A 19810-nucleotide genomic window follows, 5' to 3' on the forward strand; every position below is an offset into this window, starting at 1 on the left:
TCCCTCTCTGTGGTACTGGGGTTTAATCCAGTAAAAACCACAAAGGGGCGTGCTACCTCTGAGGTATATACCTAGCTCTTTTTATTTACTTATTTAAATTTTGAAAGTGTCTCACTAAGTTGCTGAGGCTAGCCTCTAACCTGTTGTCCTCCTGTCTCAGCCTCCTAAGTACTGGATTACAAGCTTGAGCCACCAAGTCCTACTTCTGAGGTTATCATTTCTAATGAATATAAACCAGAGTAAGTTTGTAAAGAACGTCTGAAGCATGGTAGGGGTCGGTCTGTCTGTCTGTCTGTCTGTCTGTCTGTCTCTCTCTCTCTCTCTCCCCCTCCCCCTCCCTCCCCCCCCCTCTCTCCCCCTCCCTCCCTCCCTCCCCCTCCCCTTCCCCTCTCTTGGGTCACGGTGTTACGCCTCACTTCAGGCAATGCAGAGGTCCCGGGGACACCACGCGGTTGACACTGGCCCCTGCCACAGTGCTCAGCTGAACTTCAGATACGTAGAGTGTCACAGAAGATGACTGTAGCCGCGTCTTTACAACTTCCAGTGGACATGTCAGGATAGCTCCCACGGTGCCACCGCATCTACAGGAGACAGAACAGAACTTATCTACTCAGCAGTGCACACACCAGAGCTGTAACCCACGTAGGGACCCAAGCATTGACAACTTAGTAGAATTTTAAAATCTTAATGATTTTAGAATACTAATACTTTATTATTATTATTATTATTATTTGATACTGGGGTTCCTGGAAGCCCTTCTACCTCCGGGCTACACTCCCAGACCTATTTTTATATTTTTATTTGGAAGTGGGGTCTCTTAAGCCAGAGCAAGCGGCTGGCTTCGAACCTGCGGGATCCTCCTGTCTCTGCCTCCCAAGCGCGGGGATGACAAGCGTGCGCCGCCACGCCCGGCGAAGACTAATACTTTCAAGTTTCAATTACTTAACTGCATATAAATGCTTCAGTTGTTAAAAAGAAGTGAGATTAGTATCTAACCAGCAAGAATAGTTAGCTAAAGATGATTCTGAATGTAGGTATTGTTACTAAAATGTACACCAAATCACATTGGAGCTTTATTTATTTATTTTGTGGTATTGGGGATGGAACCCAGGGGCATTTTACCTTTGAGCTACACCCCTAACCCTAATTTTTAGTCTCTTTATTTTTAAAACAGGGTCTCACTGTGTTGTGAAGGGCCTTGCTAAGTAGCTGAGGCTCTTCAAGAACCCCGATCCTCTGGTCTCAGCCTCCCGAATGCGGGGATTACAAGCGTGTGCTATCACGCTGGACTAACAATGGGGCTTTAAATATTGTCCTAAGACTTGATTTAGGGCTCCTGGCCTATGTATGATTTGTGGCTCTCTTAAAACCTAGATTATTCAAAGTATATCTTATCTTTCAAACTCCTACCTGTTAAAAACTTAAGAAATGCTACTCTGAGCAATAATACAGAAATAAATCACTGATAGATAAATATATATCTGCTTACTTTAAATACTCAAGTACTCAGAAATACTCTATTTACAAAAAATATTACCAGGCAGATTTCAGTATGTGCAAGATCTGTATGTGGAAACCTATGCGTGACAGGTTGACCAGTTTAAAAGAGGAATAAAAGACTGGTAATCAGAACAATAAAAACTCTTTAAAATGATATAAAACTTTTTTAAACTGTAAGAGGTAGGTAAGCGAAAGGCTGAGTAATTAGTAACTTTCTTTCTTCTTTTTTTTGGTGGTGCTAGGAATGAAATCCAGGGGCCTTCTATCTCTGGGCTACACTCCCAGACCTATTTTATATTTTATTTGGAAATAGTCTAAGTTGCTGAGAGCCTCACTATGTAGCTAAGTAGCCGAGGCTGGCTTCGAACCTGTGTGATCCTCCTGTCTCAGTCTCTCAAGCGCAGGGAAGTAACTTTCTTTCAATCACACACAGCCACCAGAAGAGGCCTTGAGAACCGCTTTCAACTTAAGAGAACGGCTGGAGAGAGCTTTTACTGCAGCGAAACAGAAAAGCTGAGTGAGTCAGGCCAGCACTCTCTCCACACCAGGCCCGACAGGAAGCAGAAGAAAGCAGCCCACCACAGGAAAATACTACCCAAAGCCAGCCAGAACCGAGACAAATACACAGAAAACATCACAGAAGGAACGTAGGAAAGTGAAAGTCATTAAGCAAGATGAAGAACATGTCATCCTGAAGCAACAGTATATGCCACCAAGAAAATACAATAGAAAAATGTAAGTATTTACACAGAAAGTTAAAAATTGAGGACACCCATATGTAAAATAGTACATGGCCTTAAACTCACACCATACTTAAAAAATAGTCCAAAAAGGATCAAAGACTTAAGTGTAAAAACATGTAATTATTAAGACTCGTAGAAGAAAACATTTGGAGAAAACTCTTTAATTCTGGTTTAGGAATAGGTTTCTTAAACGAACGACAACAAAAAAGCATGAATCATAAAAGAAAACATTTAAAAATTGGACTTTGCCAAAATTACACTTTCACTATGAAATAGATTGATAAGAAAATGAAAAACAAGCTATAGACTAAGAGAACACATTTGCAAATCATACACCAGATAAAGCGCCTGTATTCGAAACCACTGACAAGCCTAGAACCACTCAGTAAAGAGGTTTAACATACTTCTGCAATGATATATAGACAGAGGCACGGGAGGCTTTTCAAGAAGTTGTCACCTGGGATACGCAAAGGAAATCCCTATGAGATACACAGCCACTAATGGTTAAAATCAAAGAGACTCACAAAGGCGAGGGCTGATAAAGAGCAACTAAAAACCTCTCACGTTGCTGGGAAGAGTGCAAAATGGTACACCCATTTAGAAAAAAGGGCAGCAGTCTTCACAAAGTTACAACACACAGCTGCAAGTAACCCTACAGTATCACTCTATGTGCTGACTCAGGACTCAGGAGAAAGACAGGCGTGGCCACACAAGGACCTGCCCAGCAGCTTTTTACAGCTAAAAACTGGACAGAGCACAACATTCGCCATTTGGAGAAGGATTTCAGTGAGGCACATGGGTCAGTGATCGAGTGCCGAGAAAGCAGCAAACAGGTCTGTCCTGCAAAATCCCCAGGAAGCCTAATGATTAAGGGCACTGAGTGCTCAAGATGAGGTGAAGCCGGAGGAGACTAAAGCAGAGCCGGCTGACAGGACACAGGACCAACGCAGGTTGCAATGGACACGACTCCAATTATTTCTGTAACACACTAAACAAACTCTTCACAAACATCAATTTGCATAACCAATTTAAAGTTAAAAAATTGTCAAGATAGGACTATGCATAACATACTGAGGCTGGAAAGAATCCAGAAACGAGGAAGAATCGGAACCAAGACGACTGACTAGCCGAAAGAGCCTGTGATTCCCTAGGTATGAAGAAAGGCTAGCAATCATGGGGAATGGGGAAAAGGGCTACAGAGGCCTTCTGATACTCATCTATGCGTTTCACTGGTTGTATGTTTGTGTCACCAGGGATTGAACCTAGGGGCGTTCCGCCTCTCAACTCCACCCCAGCCCTATTTTATTTTGGAACAGGGTCTAAGGTGCGCAGGGCCTCACTAAATTGCTGAGCCTGGCCGTGAACCTGTGGCTATATAGTCTCAGTTTCCTCACACTTCTCATTAAAGTGCTCCCTTCCTCCCTCCCTTCCATGCTGAGAACTGAACACAGGGACATTCTAATTCCCAGACTATTTTACTTTTTGAGACTGTCTCACCAAGTTGCCGAGCGTCTCCCTACGTTGCCAAGGCTGTCTCTGCTCTTGTTACCACGCCCGGCAAAAATCAGTATTTTTAAAAATGGAAAATAAGCCAGGCAAAAGTACTTGGGAGGCTGAGACAGGAGGATCACACAGTTTCGAAGCCAGCCTCAGCTACTTAGTGAGACCCTATTTCCAAATAAAACAGGTCGGGGGCACAGGCCAAAGGTAGAGGCCCCTGGGTTCCATCCAGCAGGACAACACACACACACACACACACACACACACACACACACACACACACACACACACAGAGAGAAGAAAAAAAATAAAATTCATCTATGGATTCAGTGTAAGTATAAGTTTGCAAATTGGCAAACAGATTATAAAAGTAATATGAAAATATACAAGAAATGGACTGAGATAGTTAATTCAACTTTGAAATGAATAAAGTTTGATGATGTAAAGTTATTATAAATCAATAATAGCCAGGTGTGTGGCGCACACTTGTAATCCCAGCATCTGGGTTCACAGACAGCCTCAGCTACTTAGTGAGGCCCCTTACAACTCAGTGAGATTCGGTTTCAAAAAAAAGGGCAGGGGGTGTAGTTCAGAGGTCAAATGCCCCTGGGTTCCATCCCCAGATCCGCAAAAAAAAAAAAAAAAAAAAAAATCAATAGTAAACAAAAGAATGTGAATTTTCTTATACAGATAATTCAGTGAAGAAAGTCTACAAATAGACACACATACATACATGGCTAATAAATATTCTCTAAAAATGTAATGCCAATTCTATGCAGAAAGAAAATACTTTTCAAAAAATGGTACTTGAATATTCGAATGGAAAATAAGTTTTAACCCATAATTCTCTAGTATATATTCATATTACCTTAAAATGTAGCATCAATCTAAATGTCATTCGTGAAATGTAAAAATTCCATAAGAAAGCTCAACCTGGTTTTAGGGGAAGAATCCTTAAAAAAGATATTGTCATGATCCATAAAGGAAAGATGATACACTGAACTTAATCAAAATTTAAAACATGTCCTTCAAAGACAATGTTCATAGAATAAAATGATAAATCCCACACTGGAAAAAAAAAAAAAGTCTGCTATATGGCCGGTGTAGTGGCACATAGCCGTGATCGTAGTACTAGAGAAACTGAGACAGGATGCTGCAGGCTCGAGGCCAGCCTCAGCAACTTAGTGTGACCCTGTTTCAAAATAGAAAATAAGGTTGGGGCTGTAGCTTTGAGGCAGAATGCTTCTGGGTTCAATCCCTAGTATAAAATAAATATATAAATAAACAAAACATCTGGGGTGGTAGCTCAGAAGGAGAATGCCCCTGGGTTCTATCCCCCATACCATCCCAACACACAAATGTCTGATGCACAAATGTCATGTATAGTTTAAAGGCATGAGAAGGCCAGGCTCCTTTCTGGAGTTAGATAATCATTCTTTAGATTATTATGTCATATATCACCATAATTATGGCATATGATAGTGCACTAATTTTATAAACTACCTAGGAATTGTTTAACATAGCTATCACTGAACACCTTTTATAAGACACTTAAAACTTCCACTGTCTTGAATGCCAAGCATGAAATATGTCAATCAAACCCTATCAGAAATTTACCAGAATACAGCTACACTGTCAGTCAACAGGAAAACTGTAGATGGCAATAAAACCAAAGTTTTGGGAGTGTAACTATGTAAAAACTTCCAAGTGCTGCTTATTGTATGGAATGAGGATAAAAATTCTGGCACGCCAGCAGTCTAGTTAAATGTTTGTACCCACCTGAAGTAGAGGCAAAAAGCTATGTGGAGTTGAGGTTTTTGTTTGTTTAATAGATACATAGTAACCAAGAGACAAGCATTAAACAAAACATTAAAGGGGGGGGCAGTTCTCAGCCAGCCTCAGCTATGTAGTGAGGCCCTCCGCAACTTAGCTGCTTTTTCAAAATCAAGAATAAAAATAGCTGAGGCTGCCCACAAACCTAGATCCTCAGGTCTCCGCCTCCCGAATACTGAGATCCCCTGTACAGACAGACAGACAGACAGAGAGAGAGAGAGAGAGAGGGGGAGAGAAAGAGAGAGAGGGGGAGGGAGGGAGGGAGAGGACAGAAAAAGAATAAAAAAAAATAAGGCTGGGTGTGTAGCTCAGGGGTAGAATGCTCCTGAGTTAAATCCCCAGTTCAGTAAACAAACAAACAAAAACCCGGCCTGGGCGTGGCTGGGGCCAGGTGTGGTGGCTCAGGCTGATAGGATCAGAGGTTCAAGGCCAGCCTCAGCTACTCACTGAGGCCTCCATAACTTAGGGAGACCCTGTTTCAAAATAAATAAAAATAAGGCTAGGGGTGTCGCTTGGAGGTAAAAGGTCCCAGAGTTAAATCCCCAGTACGATAAGAAAAGAAAAAAGAAAAAAAAAAAAAAGAAAAGAAAAGAAAAGAAAAGAAAAGAAAAGCACAGCACAGCTGTGATCCCACTGACTCAGGGAGGCTGAGGATCACAAGTTTTAGACCAACCTGGGCAACTTAGCAGGATGCTGTCTCAAAATAAAAAGGGCATAGCAGCACAACCCTGTAATCCCAGTTCTTAGGAGGTCTAGATAGCCGGATCGGATCACAGGTTCAAGGCCAGCTTCAGCAACTCAGGAAGGCCCTCAGTTATTTAGTGAGACCCAGTTTCACGCTTGTAATCCCCGCGCTTGGGAGGCTGAGACAGGAGGATGGCACAGGTTCAAAGCCAGCCCCAGCTACTTAGTGAGGCTCTCAGCAACTTAATGAGACCCTGTTTCCAAAGAAAATATAAAAAAGGTCTGGGAGTATATAGCCCGGAGGTAGAAAGCCTCTGGGTTCCACCCCCAGTACCACCAAAACAAAACAACAACAAAAAAAACCCAAAAAACAAAAAAACAAAAACAGGGTGGGGCTTGTAGATTAGAGGTGGAATGTCCCTGGATTGAATTCCTAGTCTCTTTCTCCCAAACTCTCTCTCACATGCACACACACAGGGTATTTTTTAAAAATACAAGTAGTGTTTCTGATGCAGGATAAAACTAACCAAGCTCTTCCTTTATTAGGAATGCTAAAGCAGAATTGAGACTAATTTGGAAAACCAGAAAATGTTAGCCCAACAACTTTGACAAACATGGAAGGAGACCCTGTCATACAGCCCAAGAGGCAGCTGACCACCTTCTCTCAGGATGAACAGCGGCAGACAAAACCCCCACAGAGCACAACTCCAACTTCCCACATCAACGATTACTTTGTTTCTGTGCACCCCCAAACATCAAATTTCAACATTGTTCATCTGTTGACTCCAATTTCTCCCCCACTTGCATCAAACTTACTTCCCTGCTCCAGAAACAACTCATCAAAATCAGCAAAAGTCCCTGTTATATTTAATGGTAACACTCTGCTATCAACTTCAGCAACTGTAACATCTGAATGTTACTTCTTCCTTCCTGGATACAATACACTTGCTTCATTTGGGTTTTAGAAAGTCACATTTTCCCAGTCTCCCCCTGTCTACTTTGCTGGTTCCTTTTATTGGAGTCCTCAAAGGTTAGTCCTTGGTCCTCTTTATTCATTTGCTTAATTAATGGTTTCACCTAGGCTTTGGCACCATATTCCAGTGATTACTAAATGTTCACCTCTAATCCAGACCTCTTTCCTGAACTTCCTGCTAACACATCCAACCACCTACACAACTACCTTCTTGAATTTTACTATTTCTCAAACTTCATCCAAACATCTAAAACTGAACTTTTTTTGCCTGCTGTTTTTGTGGTACTGGAGATTGAACCCAGGGATATTCTAAGTCACACTGCCCACCTCAGCCCTATTTTATTTTTTATTTAAAACACTGGGTTGCTGAAGCTGGCCACAGATCTGTGATCCTCCTATCAGGCCTCCCAAGTACTGTGATTAGAAACTGACCTTGTGATCTCTCCCTACCCCATCTGCAATCTTGTCCACTTCAGTTGACAATTCCAGCTTTCCAGGCGCCCAAACTAAAAACACTGACGTTATTCTTGAGACTTTTTTTTTACATTCTACATCCAACGTTACTAATCTTATTATCATTACTTTCAAAATCTGAGAAAATGTCTGCCAAATAGTCAAGTCCGATTAGTCAACAGTTCTTTTAAAAATGATTTTTTAAAAAAAGGTTAGTTTAGCTTGCAACTGGAGCTACCTAACTATACTTTCATATGCAAAAATAGGCTTTATGCCTACTTATCATTTTCTCACAAAGAGATGTGCATTCAGGTATCAAAATTTAGTAGAATCAGTTAAGTTTCACTCTGTCAAGAACATCTGGCCTTTTTTCCCCATGTGGCCCACGATGAAGACTACGATGACTATTAGTCTGTGGCCTTCATGGTTTGCTTTTCTGCCATCAGTATGAGACACAGAACGTGCCAGGGACTTAATCTTCGACTTCCCAGGTTCAAGAGCTTAAGAAGTAAGTGCTTGCCATTTACAAGCTACCCAAATGATAGTATTTTTATTACAGGAGTCTAAATGGACTAAGAGAGAAAAGTGATTTAATGAATTCAATGATGCCAAAATAAAGTTTCAAGATAATCTGTAATAGTTCATAGTACATGTATTTTGTCATAAGAGCTATCCAGAAAACCTCACCCACTTTAAGTCTGAAAGTTTATTGCTCGTTTTTGAGAAAATCTCTCCCTCAAGTAGGAGAGGGGAAAAAAGTGGACTTTTGATAGACCTACGCAGGGGATACAATAAACAATGGACAATTCTATCAATGTATTTCAAATGCATTTCATTTTCCTTGTATTTCTCTATACAGGCACAGTGTTTTCAAGGGTACTGCTACACTTAAATCATATTTACCTCTTTTTTTCCAGACTGCCATGATATGCCTCTGTAACTCAATTAACCTAACCAATGACCTTACAAACTCTGAATATTAACTCTGGCAAAGCGAAATGGGACCAAAGGGTGTCTTAAAGCACGAGTTATACATGTGAGTGTGTCACCCAGACCCAAGGTCCAGCGCTGATCTGTTTCAAATATTCCTACTTAAAAATACAGCCCTGGCCAGGCGTGCAAATCCCAGTGCTGGGAGGCTGAGACAGGAGGATCGTGCAGGTTCAAAGCCAGCCTCAGCTACCTAGTGAGGCTCTCAGTAACTTAGTGAGACCCTTTTTCCAAATAAAATAGAAAATAGGTCTGGAAGTGTAGCCCAAAGGTAGAAAGCCGCTGGGTTCCATCCTTAGCACCACACACACACACACACACACACACACACTCAAAACAAAACCCAAAAACCTAAAAAACCAGTCCCAGGCTGGAGGCCTGTAACATCAATATGTGGGAGGCTGAGACCAGAGGATCACAGGTTCAAGGCCAACCTCAGCAGCTCAGCAAGACTCAGCAACCCAGTGAGACCTTGTTTCAAAACAAATATAAAAAGGGCTAGGTGTCTAGCTTGGAGGTAGAATGCTCCTAGGTTCAATTCTTAGCAACACATATACACTCTCTTCTGAGATTCTCATAAATACACCATAATATTACTAGAAAATAGACATCAGGAAACTCCATATTAAGAAAATCTTATGTCAGGTGTGGTGGGGCACACCTGTAATACCAATACTTGGGAGGCTGAGACAGGATGACCACAGGTTCTGTCAGCCTCAGCAACTCAGTGAGGCCCTCAGCAAGACTGTGTTTCAAAATAAAAAATAAAAAGGGCTAGGAGTAGCGTGGAGGTAGAATGTTTCTGGGTTTAATCCCTAGTACCAAAAACAAACAAACAAACAACAATAAAAACAGGGCCTGAGGTACAAATCATAGTAGGTACAACCCTACTCTGTACAAGACCCTGGGTTCAGTCCCCAGCAACACAAATTGGTTCTTTTAAAGTATACTGAACTTAACCCAAAGAATACCTGTATGTGAAGTAGTCTAGACAAGCAGCCTATAGAGACCGACCCCCTCCTCTTACTAAGTGGTTATTAAAGTAAAAATAAATTTCACAACTTCCAATTTACACAGTTCTATCAAGACCAGAAATAAGTCTAGCTATTTTTAAAGAACTTTCTAAAAAATGACTGTCTAAACAAATAACTTTGGCATATAAAGAACCAGACTTCTTCAATTAACGAGAACCTTACCAGCGGGACAGAGTGGCGCACACATATTCTCAGTAATTGGGAGACTGAGACAGGAGGATTGCAGGTTCGAGATTGGCCTCAGCCATTTAGTGATACTCTCAGCAACCTAGTGAGCTTCTGTTTCAAAACAAAAACTAAAAATGGCTGGGGGTATAGCATAAAGGTAGAATGCTTCTGGGTTCAATCGCCAGTGCTATACACACACACAGACACACACACACACTCTCACCAATACAATATACTTTCCATTTCTTAGCACTAGCAACTCCCACAATATTGTACGAAATTGAATTTATGTAACATACCATTTGGCAGGACCTTTTAATATTACTTATACCTCATTTCACTTATATGAAAAGCTCTTTGACCTTTGGAAAGTGAATTTTTTACACCTGAGTATTTTTCCGTATTTTGAAGGGGCTGACCCAGATGACACTTTCCATTCTCTCTTATTCTAAGAGATGTTTTGTTGAAATTACGTATGGAACTACATGTAAACATCAAAACGAAATGCAAAGGAAGGGAATTTACAACTAAATGACTTGCTCATGCTAGATTTTTTGGGGAGATGGAGGGAGGTCTGAATCTGTTACTACAAAAACCCCCCATTCCTATTCTTAATGAAAACCTAAATAGAAAGGCATAAACTTAACAAAGGGGCTGGTTCTAATACAAACTGGGAAAATAGTACAATTTCTTTCAAATATCAGTGTGCTATCTTTAACAAAACTTGATACATGAATCCCAAAGGGCCTTAGATGTCATCTAATACAGCCTCCTTTTTTGTATAGACGAAGGAATTAAAATCAAGGGTTTGTCCATTTTTTATCCAGATTGAGTGGCAGGAACTAGACTACTTTCATGAGGAAATCCAATTATTTAAAAATAATCCTAAACCGGGCGTGGTGGCGAGCGCTTGTAATCCCAGCATTCCAGAGGCTGAGACGGGAGGAGGATTGTGGTTCACGGACAGCCTCAGCTACTTAGTGAGGCCCCTTTGTAACTCAGTGAGACCCGGTTTCAAAATAAAGAATAAAAAATAGGGCTGGGGGTGTAGCTCGGAGGTCGAATGCCCCTGGGTTCCATCCCCAGTACTGCCAAACAACAACAACAACAACAACAATTATTTTAGTTCTTGCTAACATATACATTGCTTAAATTTTTAAAATGACTTGTCTCATTACTGGACATAAAGATTTCAAAAATATGAAAAGTGGGTCTCACAAGTTAATATAAAAATATTTTATTCAGAACAGTTTGGAGAATGAATGTGTGCCAACCAAGGAAAGTACTGCCATCACTGGCAAGAGAATCCGTAGATCGAACTCAAGGCAAGACAATCACAAACAGAACTACGTTTGTATTTCTTTAATATCTGTAAAGTGGTTGATCCAAGAACAAACGACAGGATTCAAGGGGATGCTATTTTGTATGGTTATATAGTGAGAAGAGTCTGGCTGACTTAACATAATTCACTATAGCCACTTTTGATAAAATTATTTAATACTACAGATAACTTTTAAACTTAAGTCGGACATGGTGGCGCATGTCTGTTATCCTGGTACTTAGAAGGCTGAGACAGAGCAGGGCAGTTTCGCGTCTCAGCAACTTAGCGAGGCCCTGTTTCACAGTAAAAAAAAAAAAAAAAAAAAAAAAAAAGATAAAGAACAGCCAAAAAACGACTGAGGGTATACTCAGAGGTAGACTGCCCCTGGGGGGTTCAATCTAGAGTCTCAGAAAGTTAGGGAGACCCTGTTTTACAGTTAAAAAAAAAAAAAAGAACTGGGGATATATCTCAGAGGTAGAATGTCCCTGGGGGGGTTCCATCTCGAATCTCTTAGTGAGACCCTGTTTCACAGTTAAAAAAAAAAAAAAAAAAAAAAGGACTGGGGTATATATAGCTCAGAGGTATAATGCCCTTGGGGTTCAATCTCGAGTGTCAGCAACTAAGTAGGACCCTGTTTCATAGTTAAAAAAAAAAAAAAGGACGGGGGGGGGATACTCAGAAATAGAATGCCCTTGGGGTTCAATCTCCAGTAACAAACCTAAAACTTGAAATTACTTTCAATTCCCCAAATAACCTGGAAAGGCACCTATCTAACGGGGAGACTAAACCAGCTCAGCAAGATGGCTGTAGCACTCTTGCTGACACCACGGAACGAAGACTTGAGGCTCGGTCCTACTCTGGTACACACACAGTGACCACGAGCATCGGAGTGTATATCTGACCTCTCTCTCCAGCCCCTACTTTCTCCTTTAAGCCGCAGCGAGTGTGCCAAGAGGGCGATCGGTTTTCTTGGGAGAGAGAGAGGAAAAGAAAAAAAAAAAGCCACGGGACGCCAAAGGCGCGGCTGATCTGCGCCCCATCGCGCAAACGGGGAAAATCTCCAAGCGCTGTTAACACCCCCAGCTCGCCCCGCTGGCCGCGGGCGTGCGCGGCGTGCAGAGGCTGGGCGGCCGGGCGCCCATTTTGTCCTCGGCCTCCGCACGTCCCGCCCGGCCCTCCGCGGCCGCGCACCCTGCGCGGGGCCTGGATCCCGGGCCGCCCCGCACCCCGCGCCCGCGCCCGCTAGGCCGCCCCGAGCCCGCCGCCGTACCCCCCGGCAAACAGATGCACCAGCGTGTCCCTCTGGCTCATCCTCTCTCCCGCATGTCCTCCGGGCGCTGAGGCGGGACGCGGACCCAGCTGCCCGCGATGGCCGGCGGCTTCGCTCCGGGAAGGAGACGCGCGGCTGCAGAAGATCCCTCGCCGCCGCCGCCCGCTCCCGCTCCGCGCTCCCCAGCACAGGCCGCCGACGCGCGGCGCGGGCGTGAAGACGTCCGGGCCCCACATAAACAGAGGCGCCCATTGGTCCCGGCGGCGTGACGTCACGGGCCGCACGCCGCGTTCACGTGATCGCTAAGGGGTTTCTCAATGAAAGGGGCCGCGGGGCGGGGCCAGAGAGCGTGCCCCGAGGCGCGCAGGCGGCCGCGCCCTCGCACCTGATCCGCTAACCCGGAACTGCGCCGCGCCTGCGCCTGCGCACTCGGGCGGTCTGGGCTGCGCGGGACGCTCCTAGAGGTAGGAAGGAAAAGCCGCCTGGATTTCGAGCCCCCAAACCCAAGACAGGAGGGTGGCGGTTCGCGGACAGCCTCAGCTACTTAGGCCCTTTGCAACTCAGTGAGACCCTGCTTCCAAATAAAGAATAAGCCGGGCGTGGTGGCACACGCTTGGAATCCCAGTACTTGGGAGGAAGGAGACAGGAGGATCTCAGGTTCGAAGCCAGCCTCAGCTGCTTAGGCTTTCAGTAATTTAGTGAGACTCTGTTTCCAAATAAGATATAAAATAGGTCTGGGAATGTAGCCCGGAGGTAGAAAGCCCCTGGGCTCCATCCCTAGTACCTCAAAAAAAGAGAGAGAGAGAAAGCCAATGCCGGGTGTGGTGTCGAAGCCAGCCTCAGCTACTTAGTGAGGCTTTCAGCAACTTAGTGAGATCCTGTTTCCAAACAAAATATAAAATATAAAAAATAAAAAATAGAGCTGGAGGTGTAGCTTGGAGGTAGAATGCTCCTGGGTTCCATCCCCAGTACTGGGGAGGGGGGGGATGAAACAGGGTTTTGCCAACTTGCAAAAACCCTCTCTCTCAGTTGCTGAGGCTGGCTGTGAACCTTCAATCCTCCTGTCTCAGCCTCCCAAATACTGAGGTTACAGGCATTGTTTACCACGACTGGTTTATTAGTTTATTTTTAAGAAACAGGGTTTCTCAGCCAGGTACGGTGGCACGCACCTGTAATCAAAGTACTTGGGAGGCTAAGACAGGAAGGATGCAGGTTTGAGGCCAATGGGCTGTAACTAGGACCCTGTTTCAAAATTCAAAATAAAAAGGACTAGGGCTGTAACTCAGTGGTAGAATGGCTCTAAGGTCAATCCCCAGCATGGTATGGTGGGGGGGGGGAGAGATAGATAGATAGATAGATAGATCTTGTCAAAAACAGAAAAGTAGAAACAACTGGCCATTTCTGAAAACTTGCCTATTACCATTTGAGGACTATTTCTTTCTTTATTACAACAGCTTTACTGAGGTATCATTCTCATACCATAAAATTCACCTTTTTAAATTGTGTGATTTAGTGTTTAGGGCTTTATATTTTTGTCATTGTGCAACCATCACCACTACCTAATACCAGAAAATGTCTTCATCCCCAAAGCAGCCTGTTCCCGTTCGAGGTTACTCCATTTCCTTCTCCCCCTATTCCCTGAAAACCACAAATCTGTTTTCTATCTCTCCGGCTTTTCACAGTCTGAGCATTAAATTTAAATGTATCTTGTGCCCCATGGCCTTTAGTGTCTGGTTTTCTCACGAAACAATGTCTTCAAGTCTCATTTATGGTGGAGGATATATCAGTATTTCAATCCTTTTCATAACTGAATATTATTCCCTTATATGGCTGTATCACTTTTTGTTTTATCTGTTCTCAATGGGTGACCCTTTCGGTTGTTTCCACCTCGGGGCTATTATGAAAAATGCTGCCACGAATATTTGTGCACAAGTTTTATCACGGGCATGTATGTTCACCTCTTTTATGTATCTACTTAGGAGTTTTGTTTGGGGGTCAGATGATAACTCTACGTTTAACCTTTTGAGAAAGTGCCCAAGTTTTCCAAAGCAGCTTCACCATTTTATTTCTTCCAGATAATGGCTACAGTATAGCTCCATGTTTCTGACATAGAGACTGTCATAATAGTCCCACGGAATGAAGTTTCTAGGGCTGGCAGGGAGCCAGGGTTCTCGCGCGCAGTGGCTTTCCCGCGACAAAGGCCGTTTCCTTTTGAACCTCGATCGGGTGCCACTGTGGAAGTAGACTCTGCCCCTGCACCTTCTAGCCGGGGCGTCTTGGGAGCTGCCCACTCGGGTGCGGCCGTTTGCAGAATTGAGGCTCAATTCGGCTGCCATGCTTGCAGAGGAGCCGCGGCGCTGCACCAGCCCGCTTTTACACCCGCCTTCCCACGCGTCTTGACCAGAGAATGTCGTCTAGTGACTCCATGATCAGCCCTTGGGCCAGACACCTACAAGCTCCAGGGAGCTTTTCTTGGAGGATGCCGCAAGGCAGTGGGTGGAGTCAAGACCGCACCTGACGTCAGACACACCTTCGCCTCTTCCCGCCCAGTGCCTGCCGAGGGGTCTCCTGGGAGTTGTAGTTTCTTGGCATGGACAGAAACTCCTCTCCATCAAGGTACCTGGGACCGATGCCTGGCTAAGAACAAATGAAAAGGAGGTCGCACCTGTGGAGTAAAGGGGTCTCGGCTTCCCAATTGATATTGTTTGTCAATCTTAATTGCTAAGGGGCTGAAAAGAAAGTTCTTAAAATCTCTCTCTCTTTCTCTCTGCATTATAGCATAGAAGAAACTATGTTTAAACCGGGCGTGGTGGCGCAAGCCTGTAATCCCAGCATTCCGGAGGCTGAGATCAGAGGATCACGGTTCCTGGACAGCCTCAGCTACTTAGTGAGGCCCTCTGTAACTCAGTGAGACCCTGTTTCAAAATAAAGAATAAAAAATTGGGCAGGGGGTGTAGCTCGGAGGTCAAATGCCCCTGGGTTCCATCCCCAGACCCGCAAAAAAAAAAAAAAAAAAAAAAAAAAATATATATATATATATATATATATATATATGTGTGTGTGTGTGTGTGTGTGTGTGTGTGTGTGTGTGTGTGTGTGTTTGCCCTCCCACTTTGTTTCTAATAGTTTTGTAGGCTCAGAAAATTACTGTAGGCACCAAATCTTGAATTGGAAATATCATTAAATTTTTTTTAAATTGTTATTGTCTTGTTGTTTATAAGTATTCTTAGGTGTTTTAATGGGAAATTGGGATCTTGGGTATATATTTTTTTTAGCCAGATGCAATTTTACTTAATTTTTTTTCTTTATTTTACTTTAGTAATAAATAGTAAGTTCAGGGGGTCAGCACTCTTATCGGCTTTCTTTTCTTTTCTTTATTATGGTACTGAGGATGGAATCCAGGGGCATTCTACCTCCGAGCTACACCCCCAGCCCTATGTTTTATTCTTTATTTTGAAATAGGATCTCACTGAGTTGCAGAGAGCCTCACTAAGTAGCTGAGGCTGGCCACGAACCTGCAATCCTCCTGTCTCAGTCTCCCAAATACTGGGATTACAAGCGTGCGCTACCACGCCAGGCTCAGCTTCCTTTTCTAAGTCCCACTTCTCAGCAGAAACCATTCTTAGCTGGGCCAATATCCTTCTGGGATCTCTGTGTTATGATGGCGATAATCTCAAAATGTTCCAAATTGTTCTAGAATTTTCTGTGGCCACATATTGTCTTGTGTTTTAACTGTAAAAGAAATTTACCGAGTTATAATTGGCACACAATAAATAGCACATGCTTAAAGAATACAATTTGATTTGTCTTGATGTATGTGTACACCTAGAAATCCTTTTGGCAGTCATTTTACGGAAGTACCATTTCACAGATGAGGAAACTGAGAAGCAAAGAGATTAAAGGATTTGTCTAGAAAACCCAATTAGTAAGTACCTGGGTTAAAAATCTAAGTAGTCTAGCTTCAAAGTCTGTGCTCTTATCCTCTGTTCAACACTATCTCGATTGTTTTTTTTTGTTGTTGTTGTTCATTGAGAGTAGAAGCTCTAGTTCCTACAACACACACACACACACACACACACACACACACACACACACACACACTGCTTTTGGAGGAACGTCAAAAGATAAGGTGCTGGACAACGCATGCTCTGCTACTTACACCTGAGCCCCAGATGGAAAATCACCCGGCAATTGCTGCCCAATGCAGATCTAATCTCTCTTTGAGCTGCCACACCCATCACTCTGTGACTTTTATATTCAGTAATGTCTAATAGTTCCGAGATATGTACCAGAGTGATAAGCATATAGAGGTTGTACTGGAGATAGATAAGGAGCTTTTACTAGCAAAACTGGATTTCCCCCGCAGCAAATCAAGTTTTTCCTTCTGGGAAACACTGTGTCTCTTAGGCTCTAATTCAGCTGCTTGTCCCAGGAGCTATGGAAAAAAGAGAAAAACTTCAAATAAAAAAGAATGACTTAGCCGGGCGTGGTGGTGCACGCTTGTTATCCTAACATTCGGGAGGCTGAGACAGGAGGAACACAGTTTGAGGACAGCCTCAGCTACTTGGTGAGGCCCTTTGTAACTCAATGAGACCCTGTTTCAAAATAAAGAATAAAAAGTAAGGATGTAGCTCAGAGGTAGAATGCCCCTGGGTTTGAATGACTTTTCCTATCTTCCAGGAGAGGAATGGGGACATCTTATAAAGCAAAGCTTAGATTTTATTGAGCTAAGAGCATAACACACTTGCTACTTTGCTCAAACATGCCTGTACTTCAATAATGTAATAAAGAGTAGCTGGGTGTGGTGGCGCATGCTTGTAATCCCCCGAGCTTGGGAGGCTGAGACAGGAGGGTCGCGCAGGTTCGAAGCCAGCCTCAGTTACTTAGTAAGGCTCTCAGCAACTTAGTGAGACCCTGTTTACAAATAAAATATAAAATAGGTCTGGGAGTATAGCCTGCAAATAGAAAGCCTCTGGGTTCCACCCCCAGTATCACAAAAAAAAAAAAAAGCCCACCTAAAGGCCGAGCCTGGTGGTGTGCACTTGTAACTAGGATTTGGGAGGCTGAGACAGGAGGGTCACAGGTTCAAAGCCAGCCTCAACAACTTGGTGAGCCTCTCAGCAACTTAGCAAGACCATTTCAAAATAACAAAAACAGTGCCGGGGGTGTGGATCAGAGGTAGAACACCCCTAAATTCAACCTTTAACACTGCACGCATGTGCACACATGCACACACACACACACTCACACTCACATACATAAGAACCTGAGGGCCTTGCTTAATAAGGCCCTTGCTTTGGAACCTAAGTTACTTTTTGGAATTTGGATCTTTCTAAGAATAATTATTTGTTTTTATTGAAAAATAAGAGAGTCAACTAAACAATTAAAAAAGGGCCAAGCACTTAAGTGACATTTACCCAAAGAAAATAGACAAATGGCAATAGATCCATGAAGAGATGATCGATATCACCAATTACTAGGGCAATGTAAGTCAAAACGGAAACGGGATAGACTTCACACCCATTGGAAGCTAGAAATAAGCAGACAAAAACAAAACAAGAAAGCCCCACATATCAGGTGTTGGCCACAGAGTGGACAGATTGGAGCTGTTCTTTAGAATTGCCATAGGTTCCAGTGATTCCACGCCTGGGTCTATACCCAAAAAGGTTGGGAGCCAATATTCTAACACATACTGCCTAACAATGTGTATAGCAATGTTATTCACGTTGCCGGAAGAGGAAAATATCCCTCCAAAATGTCCATCAATAATTGAATGGGTAGCCAGGTGTGGTGGTGCACTCTTGTAATCCCCGTGCTTGGGAGGCTGAGGCAGGAGGATCGCATGGGTTCGAAGCCAGCCTCAGCTTCTTAGTGAGGCTCTCAGCAACTTAGTGAGACTCTGTTTCCAAATAAAGTATAAAATAGGTCTGGGAGTATAGCCCCGAGGTAGAAGGCCTCTGGGTTCCACCCCCAGTACCACCAAAAAAAAAAAAATTGAATGGGTAAACAAAGTATGGCATATATACACATAATATGATGGTGTTTAGCTTTAAAAAGGAAGAAAATTTCCTTTTTTTTGGTGATACAGGGGATTGAATTCAAGGGTGTTCTGCCTCTGAGCTATATCCTCAAACCCATTTTATTTTTTATTTTGAAACAAGGCCTCACTAAATTATCAAGGGCTAGGCTTAACCCTGTGATCTTCCTGTCTCAGCCTCCCAAGTATTGAGATTACAGGTGTGTACCACTATACCTGGAATGGAATTTTGACACATGTTATAACATGGAAACAATTTTAAAACATGCCAAGTGGAATAAGCCAGATACAGAAGGACAAATCTTGTACAATTTTAATTATACAAGATACCTAGAAGAGTCAAGTTCACAGAGAAGGAAAGTAGAACATTGAAAGTAGAAAAGGAAAAGTAGAACATTGAAAGTAGAAAAGGAAAGTAGAACCAGGAACTGGGAGGGAGCTATTGTTGAATGGGTCCAGAGTTTACTTAAGATGATAGGGAGGTCCTGGAGATGGGTAGAGGTGGTGGTTATACAATACTGTGGGTGTACTTAATGCTACTTGTATGCTCAGTGTGTTGAATTTTATGCTGTTTATTTTACTTCAATAAAAAATATATAGGGAGTGTATATAGTTGTAAAAAAGCAAATATATAGTACTAGAAAAGTTATAGGTTTCCTCCCTGTCTTCTCATTTTTCTTCCTATAGGTATCTATGGAGATTTTCTTTTTTCTTTTCTTTTTTTTTTTTTTTTTGCGAGTCTGGGGATGGAACCCTGGGGCATTTGACCTCCAAGCTACACCCCTGCCCTATTTTTTATTCTTTATTTTGAAACCGGGTCTCACTAAGTTGCAGAGGGCCTCACTAAATAGCTGAGGCTGTCCGTGAACTGCGATCCTCCGGTCTCAGCCTCCCGATTTGGTGGTATTGGGGATTGAACTCAGCAGTGTTCTACCACTGACCTATACCCCCAGCACTTATTCACTTTTTTATTTATATAAGGCCAAATGTGAACAGATAATTTGGGGACAACCAAAGAAAATTAAATGCAGAATAATTATTGTTTAATAATAGGGAATTACTAATTTTTCAGGTGTGAAAAGGTAGGTGGCTATTTTTACATGTCCTTAACTAGTAAATACTATGTGCATGCAAACTGAGTATCTTTTGTCCAAATACTTGGGACAAGAAATGTTTTGGATTCTAGGATGTCAGTGAAATCATTATCATCCCAATCTCTTGGCCACACTCAACAGTTGGTCTTTGATCCTTTTATTGATTGGATAATACTTAGAATTCTTTTCACAGTGTCCCCATGGTTTTGG

The 19810-nt window shown here is 42.9% G+C and overlaps 1 protein-coding gene across 2 annotated transcripts in view; it reads right to left on the bottom strand.

The window, feature by feature from the left end:
- SLC25A36 (solute carrier family 25 member 36) overlaps positions 1–12510 on the bottom strand; it is a gene marked incomplete at both ends in the record, with an annotated part of 32640 nt that extends 20130 nt beyond the window's left edge. For both annotated transcript variants that reach the window (XM_080696331.1, XM_080696330.1), the window contains 2 exons: positions 417–581; positions 12470–12510. In XM_080696331.1, coding sequence (XP_080552457.1) covers positions 417–581; positions 12470–12510 — 206 coding nt within the window. The remainder of the gene's footprint in view (positions 1–416; positions 582–12469) is intronic.
- Positions 12511–19810: the final 7300 nt, after the last annotated feature.

The sequence above is a fragment of the Muscardinus avellanarius genome (genome assembly GCF_963383645.1).
Source record: "Muscardinus avellanarius genome assembly, chromosome: 5".
Classification (NCBI taxonomy): Eukaryota; Metazoa; Chordata; class Mammalia; order Rodentia; family Gliridae; genus Muscardinus; species Muscardinus avellanarius.